This window comes from Misgurnus anguillicaudatus, chromosome 24, assembly GCF_027580225.2.
Source record: "Misgurnus anguillicaudatus chromosome 24, ASM2758022v2, whole genome shotgun sequence".
Lineage (NCBI taxonomy): Eukaryota > Metazoa > Chordata > Actinopteri > Cypriniformes > Cobitidae > Misgurnus > Misgurnus anguillicaudatus.
In genome coordinates, this window is record NC_073360.2 from 4,370,074 (window position 1) to 4,378,579 (window position 8,506).

Here is an 8,506-nt window from a genome sequence, read left to right on the forward strand (position 1 = left end):
CTGTGTGCCTGCGTCTGGAGTTTGAAACAAACCCCGCCTAGGCGTGACGTCACATGCAGCGGTTGAACTGCATTTTTGTTTCCATGTCAACTACTTTTTTCCATTTTTTTTTCTGTAAACGCTGTTCTTTTGAATGTGTAAGTATTTGGATGTCTGGAATTCATGTAAAAGTGTTGTTAGTTACATTTTTAATAAAAAACAATAGGAAAAATAAAACACTACATTAAATACATTATATGAATGAAATAAATATTATATAAATATTTTACAACACAAAAAGCAGATTGATTGTGTTAATATTGCGCCACACCATGAGGTGGCAGTAATGTAGCGCGTGTCCCCTTTTGATCCTGTGAAGAGTGAGATCAGTACTGAATGGCATCGCACAGTGAGTAATAACATTACAAAATATGAAGTATTTATCTTAATGAACGATTTATATTTAACAAATGTCGTTTTGTTTCTGTTCGTTTTGATTGGTAGGTTTCGTGTTAATGGTTATCTTTAAATAACAGCATATCAGCTGTTATTGAGCCTTTCTTGACATGACAGTATATTTATAAGTGTAAAGGCGAAACATTTGAACAAAGTTCACAGCAGAAAAGTAACACGTTAAGACTTATTTTATTTAAACCTGTAAAATAGAGCTAGGTTAAACGAGTGGATTATGTCTGTGTATTGTGTACCATACATGTGAAATGGTAACTAACCAGTAAATGACAGGCAGTTACCATTTGATAGTTTAAGGGGATAGTTTACCCAAAAATTTAAATTCTGTCATCATTAGGGTTAGGGTTAAGATCACGATTCCCATTCACTTACATAGTATTCTTTTTCCTTATGCAGGTGAATTGGGCTCATGATTGGTTTGGTTTACTAAAAATATCCTCAGTCGTGTTCATCAGAACAAAGAAATGTATACAGGTTTGTAACAAGATGATAGTGAGTGAGTGGGTGAATGAATGATGACAGAATTTTCATTTTTGGGTGAACTTTCTCTTTAAGAGCAAGGTCTTTCAATTAATGTACTTTTTTAATGGTGGTGATGACTAAACAACGTTTATGATCATTTTCGTTTCATTCTGTCAACAACACTCTAAAAAACAAACGGTGCTATGTGGCACCGGAGGTGTTTCTTTGCTCGTAACCATAGAAGAACCATTTTTAGTGCCATATAGCACCGGTGAAGCACCTGTGTAGCACCTGTGTAGAACCATATAGGGGGCATATAGCACCACATATGGTTCTACATAGCACTATATGGTTCTACACTGGTGCTTCACTGGTGCTATATGGCACTAAAAATGGTTCTTCTATGGTTGCGAGCGAAGAGGCACTTTTGGTGCTATATTTTAGAGTATACTGACAACATTTTTGCCAAATTCTTTATAAAAAATTGTTTTATTTGCATTTATTTGCTGAAAATTAAAATGAGGAAAACATAGTCCAAATAACAAAAAAAACAAAACAAATGCAGTGTTTTCAGATCTTCAATACTGCAGAGAAAGTTCAAATTAATTTCTCAACAACAAAACCAATACTAATGTTTTTACTAGGGCTGCACGATTCTTGCTAAAATGTGAATCACAATCTCCATGGGAAATGAGATAACGTTTTTTCAACAAAAACATTTATTGCACTCAAGTAAAAATGTGCTACACAGGACTTTTGGTTATTATTAAGTGCTGGACTCAAAAGTAACAGTCTCAACCAAAAGTGTCTTTTACTTTTTCAGAACCAATATTGTTACATCGTCAATCTCACCATCGCCACAAGGATTTTTCCCAATGGCGCTAATTTTTTCTCTTTTGCCACTCCAAGGTGGTTTTAAATTGAACCAGCTCAAACATGCATCCTAGTCTGGGACTAGGATATGCCCTGTACAGGAAACTGCTGTCATTTGTTTTGTAATATTGTGGTATTTTTTTACAAATTATTTATCTGTGAGCTTCATTGTTTTTTTTTGTTGTTGTTTTTTATTCATGTGCCCTTATAATCTTTAATCAAAAACGCATACCTCCTCCCTCCAAAACAATCTCTCTTTACTTCCGGTCTTTTGGTATGGCTGGTGGCAAACCCCGGAAAAGATAGCAGAGATTAGCAATTAGCAACGTGACCCAACTTCAAACGATCCGTCTCGATGAACGAATTCAAAAAGCCCTTTTTACACGGAGATGACAGAAAATACACGAAAAATGCATCGAGGATTTGTCTGGGATGTTTCGATTTTGGTTTATTCACACTGCCAATGATTTTTCCGGAATCCCTGCGCGCGTTCACACACATACCATAAAGATCCCGTAAAGACACCTGGCGTATTTAAAGTCCTTAATCCTATTAGGTTTTTAAATGCAGCATCTGAATATAGGGAAAATACTTCCATGCAAGTGAATCGACGTCTTTTAGAAAGAAGATCACATTTATGTATGAATCGAGATCGTGATTCTTTTTTCGATGAGTTGTGCAGCCCTAGTTTTTACATGTATTTAAAAAAAAAATTATAAATGAATACAATACATCTGGAAATAATGATTGAAGTCAGAACTTGAGTGGTCTTTTAATATAAAACTGGAGGGGTCTCTTAAAGGGGACATTCAATGAAAATCAGACTTTTTCCAGGTTTAAGTGCTATAATCGGGTCCCCAGTGCTTCTACCAACCCAGAAAACATAAAAAATAGCAACCCTGTAACTTTGTTTTGGTAAGGCTCTCTCTGCAAGCATGTGAATAAATAGGTCATTCGAATTTCGCTCCCCCCATGAATTATTAAGGGGCTCTTATTATAATGATAACGCCCCTTCAACTGCGCTATCCAACCATGACGCTGCCTCATGAGTGCGCGAGACAGAGAGAAAGAATGACTGACAGCATGACGGGTTTGTATTCCCTCAAACACAAACAGGAGCCTACAATCTTATAACTTGTAGTTTTAATAATCTTTCTAAAGAATTAACGTTCTAAAGGATTAACCTTACCTAAGTGCAACAGAGAGAGCGAGTGAGTGAGTGAGAGAGAGCGAGTGAGCAAACGAAAGAGAGAGTGAGAGAGAGCAACGCGACTGTTCACTTTCATCAATACAAGTATGTAGTTTAATATGTTTCTCTGAAGATTATATAAATGAACACGAGGATTAATGCACTGCACGAGACAGAGTGAGAGAACAACGTGTATTCACTATCATACACAATAAGCATAAATATGTTGTTTAATGTTTCTCTGAAGTTTCAAATGAATACGAGGAGTTACAAGATAGAGAGTGAGAGACTGACAGAAACGCGAATGTGTTCAATATGTGTACACAATAAACTTAAACATGTCATTTGATCTGTTTCTCTAAAGTTAAAGCATTAAACGTGTTGTCATTTAAATGTGCTCGTGTGGTTTGGTCAAAAAGTAAACTTCTGAGTGTTTGTGGACGTGTATTTTATTGTAACATGCTGAAAATCATTGGCCCTCATTTATCAAAAGTGCGTACACCAAATTTCCAACGTACACCTTGCGTACACCCAAAACCACGGTGAATTTGAGATTTATCAATATGGACGTTGGCGTACGGCACGCTCAAATCCTACGCCAGCTCAGAAGGTGGTGTACGCACATTTTGAGTTAGTGCAGAAATGCGCAAACACTTCCTAACACCACAAAACGCACTGAAAACTAAAATATATGATATATTATGACCCACTGTAAAAAACATAGTAATTATAAACTTCAGTGTTTATTTTTATGCAACAATGTTCAATGTTTAATTTGTGAGACTTTACCAAAGCATTTGATTTGTATGCATATGTATTCCTTCAGTCGAGAGCCTGTGCGCTTTGCCTGATGTTTCAGAGCGAGCATGTGAGCGGAGCGAAGCCTTGAGCGGTGCGGTAATATTACCATCAAAGCGCCTTTCCGAATATTCCGCTCCCTCAGCACCGCTCGTTGAACCCCGAACGCCCTTTGATAATTTGCTAGTTCGAGAATCTGTAAAAACGTCTAGCAATAAGTTATGGAATTCAAGCCTAATACATAAATGTAAAGTAAAACTCAAAGTTAAGATTGAGCAGGAAGAAAAATTGAAAGGGACTGCGGAGAGACTGTAAAAGTTTAGCAATCCTGGAATCTGAAGTGGCACATTGCAAGAAAGCACAAGGATGTGCTACGAAAACATGGTAATGCAATAAAAGGTAAGCTAGTTACATACCATTCGATGATAAATAAATACATATGAGGTAAGGTAAAATGCTTGTGTTGAATGGAGCCGTAAATCCGATCATGATGACATGCGGACAAAATTATGGCCACGAATGATCTTTTATGCTACATTATGGACACTATTTTTTCTTATTTAGTCTAAAGTATGGCCATAAATTTAGAATTTGTTCCCAATATTCAACAGTTTGCTCCTTGGAATTAATTATTATAATATTTCGTAATTACTATTACAATTATTATTACTTCAAATTATGAATTAGCTTAGCTAAAACATGTGGATGTCGTGACAACAAATTGTTAATTTGAATTTTATCCGGAGCTCTGTATCAAACTGGATCTAAGATACAGCTAACAAACAACTATATGAAAATACAGAACAACACACTACAAAAGTTACTACATCATTTTAAAATATTATTTTAAAAAAATTAACTGAACCATTAAGCAGACATAGAATTTAGATGTAGGCAACAGTAAATAATAATAATAATAAATCATTATTCTTCTAAATATCAATATTAATAATAAAAATAATAATAAGAATATTACAAATTGTCATCCAATTATTAATGTGTCTTTAATCCCACTCTTTAAACTCTCAAATAAAACAATTTTGTTTCTTTTCACTTCCCCGTATTCTCTTCTTTGCCGTCTTTCGTGTGTCAATGGCGTAAAATGAGGGCGTGGGGGAGGCGGAGACTTGAATTTATATGGGCTTGTTATTCTAATGACGATCGTTTTCAGCCGCGGCATTTATGAAGGGCAGCTATTGCGTACACCTGAATATCAACGGTACGCACAGTTTCATAAATCAGGCGGTGAGAGGAGTGTAAGCATAATCTTACGCCAACATATACGCCCGTTTCTACGCAAGAATGATAAATGAGGGCCATTGTGTCTGTTTAAAACACTGGCAGCATGAGACCTAAAAGTCTTTTTTTTCCCACAATGTTCCCCATCTGCTGATGAACATGTATTTCGTAGGCTATGCATAAAACAAATGATTGACTTTTTAAACTTGTTCAAATATATAATGCTGAACATCTCTTACTAACTTCTTTCGTGAGAGAATGCAATGCCTTGTCGACAGCGCGAGCGCTTGAGACTCCGCCCACCTGAGCAGCTCATTTGGATTTAAAGGGATACACACAAAAACGGTGCATTTTTGCTCAGATCCATAAAGTGCCTATTTTAACATGCCACAATAAATTACCTATATGGTATTTTGAGCTAAAACTTCACACAATGTACTCTGGGGACATCAAAGATTTATTTAATATCTTAAAATGTCTTGTGGAATGTCCCCTTTAATATACAGTGCTGTGCAAAAGTCTTAGGCCACCATGCCAGAATTAGATTTGTTGTTTTTGCAATGATCATATATAATTATTTCTCAGTCTCTTTAATAGAATACATTCAGAAAATACAGAAAATGTGTATATAGTATTAAAAACTGTATAAAAATGTAAACTAATGTGTCAAGTTTTTAGGGTAAACTCCCCTTCCAATAGCAGAAAACTGCAGGATCTCTTAAACCTAAATCAAATTAAATCCCAATTTCTAATTTTGAAGAAATTAGTCTTTTTACTTTCTGCTCAAAAACACTCCAGATGTGTTTAGTGCCAAAAGAGGTCACACTAAACACTGATGATGCCTAAAGAAGACATTTAGTCCTGAAATGTTTTTTTTTATACATATTTTCTGTATTTTCTGTTTGTATATTGATAAAATAGATTAAAGAAATAAATATGGATGGACATTAAAACTTCTGGTGTTGGTGGCCTAAGACTTTTGCACAGTACTGTATATACTGTATATATTAAGAAACAAATACTTATGTATGTACTTTTTGTAACTATTAACCTTGCCCTTGTTTTTTTGTCTTTATAGGTAAGAAATAGCAGGTTATCATTCAGACCTGTTGCTGCTTTAATACATATCTGAAAAAACAATGTCTTTAGGTAAGGCCGCTGTCAGAGTGGTGTATTTAGGCAGGATTTCCTACCACAACGCCTTGAAGGTACAGCAACACCACATACAACAGCATCTTGATTCATCTAATAACAACCCAAACACGTTACTACTATGTGAACATGAGCCTGTGTACACCATTGGCATCAGACAGACACCTTACCCTCCAGAAGAGGAACAAAGACTGAAAAACCTGGGCGCAGACTTCTTCCGTACAAACCGAGGTGGTCTAATAACTTTTCATGGGCCTGGTCAGTTAGTATGTTATCCTATCCTAAATCTGGGGTGCTTTAAGAAGAGTGTAAGATGGTATGTGTGTGAATTGGAAAGGACTGTGATCAAGACATGCAGTAAATTTGGAATCAAAGCCTCAACCTCTCCAGATACCGGTGTATGGGTGGGCAACAACAAAATATGTGCAATCGGTAAGTTACCATTTGACTTTATATATGCAGTGTATAAAAATCTCATTTTTATTCATCTTATTATCCACATTTTAGTCACCAACAATATGATTTGGGGATGTGTGATAATTTGCATGTGATATCATGCGCATCCTGGCAGTAAAGCCGGTTACTTGATTAGTAGTAAATCGGCATCACCTGCTATTCAGATGGAGCAGCATTTACTACACAAAGCCGTAGTTCACTGACAAGCTGGGCCATATCGCATACATATCGCAGGCGAAATTAATGCGAAATTGCCCCGATTATTGTGCATCCCTACTATCAATTACACACATGTGAAATATATTAAATATAAGAATTACATTTTGTCTGGAAATTATATTGCTAACTATCATGTTTTGCAGGTATCCATTGTGGAAGATACATAACATCCCATGGTTTGGCTCTTAACTGCAACACGGACATGAGTTGGTTTGATAACATTGTGCCATGTGGGCTCGTGGGGAAAGGTGTGACGTCACTGAGCCGAGAGCTAGGGCGGGATGTCCCAACAGAAGAAGCCATTCCAAAACTACTGGAGGCCTTCAATGAACAGTTCAACTGCAGCTTAATGGACAATAGTAGCTTTGGTTTAAGAAAATATGGGATATAAATGGCAGTCTAAATTTTTATTAAAAGTATATTTAAATCTGGTTGCTTTTGTATTCTTTAAATTTATGGGTAAACTACTACAGTGATACAATTGTCCAGTGATGGTATAATATGGTAACACCAAGGTACTTTATGTGACGCCGTGTGTGAAATCCAGGCTAAAGTTTTGTGATCTAATGATGAGATTTGAAGTGTCAACATTTAATTTTACTTATTGAGTTTAATCTTTTTGCTATAAAATTACTAAGTAAATTTTAACGATATCAAAGATTATATTTTCACAGAATGTTTTTTATACAGATTATGTATAAAACAGTAAATCACAAAAACTTTTAAACAGTATGTTCTATATAGTATGAATATGGATGAATGAAGTTCAGACGTACTACATCCGCCATGTTAATACATCACATAATATATGTTAACATATATTATCATATGGATGATGATAATCTAATGCTATTTAACCTTAAGAAACAGCTGTTTTCCATATGTAGGCTATTTACACTTGAATAGAGCTGCGTTACTGCATTTTTTTAATATGACGTGACGACGCCTCTGCTTTTTCTTTGGGAGACTACCCTGTACAAAGTGAAAGTTTGCTCTACTTAAAGGTATAGCGGAAGATTTTCCTGAATTTTTTTAAAAGAACCACCCCTGAGCACGTACGATGGCCTTACATCAACATATCATCAGAATGATTGACAACTGGGATGACCAATAGTCTTGATGATCCACCCGGAAAAAGAAAATCTTCCACTATACCTTTAAAAAAATGACTATAAGGTATCACTTAAAAATTTAAGCTTTATTTTAAAACTTAAAGTAAAATGAAAAAAACATGTAGCTGTTACCAAATGAAGTCAACTTTCACTTTTTACAGTAGCCTACTCTCCACGGTGCCCTTGGTATAGTAAAGTGTCCATTAAAGTGAATGCACACTTTAAAATCTTCCCGGAACAGTTTTTGCCTACAGTTTTTCGAATACTATGATTTTCGGACATAGTACTAGCCTCACCTACTGATTTTCGCCTACTATGTAGTATATTTATTGGACACAGCAAACGACTACATAAGCTACATAAATTATCACATGATCTTATAGGACAATAAGTATATTTACCCCCATCTAGTGGTGAAATTGTATTTTACATTCAAACTAATAGACCCTTTTACTGTTTGTACACAATGATGACGTGGCAACGTATGCGCGCGCATTTAGGCAACGGAAGTATGGTAAGAATCAGCAGTAAAGCAACACAGACAGAGAAAGTTATT

The 8,506-nt window shown here is 35.7% G+C and overlaps 1 protein-coding gene across 2 annotated transcripts; it reads left to right on the forward strand.

Annotated features, from left to right (window-relative positions):
* Positions 1-15: 15 nt before the first annotated feature.
* Positions 16-7,269, forward strand: lipt2 (lipoyl(octanoyl) transferase 2). 2 transcript variants are annotated; one of them, XM_055195661.2, is made up of 3 exons: positions 16-137; positions 6,090-6,595; positions 6,982-7,269. In XM_055195661.2, exons 2-3 carry the CDS (start codon positions 6,151-6,153, stop codon positions 7,227-7,229), a joined length of 693 nt encoding a protein of 230 aa, XP_055051636.1. In that variant the 5' UTR covers positions 16-137; positions 6,090-6,150; the 3' UTR covers positions 7,230-7,269. The 2 variants fall into 2 exon arrangements, with proteins under 2 accessions (XP_055051636.1, XP_055051635.1); XM_055195660.2 differs by lacking the exon at positions 16-137 and adding an exon at positions 240-388.
* The last annotated feature ends 1,237 nt before the right edge of the window (positions 7,270-8,506 follow it).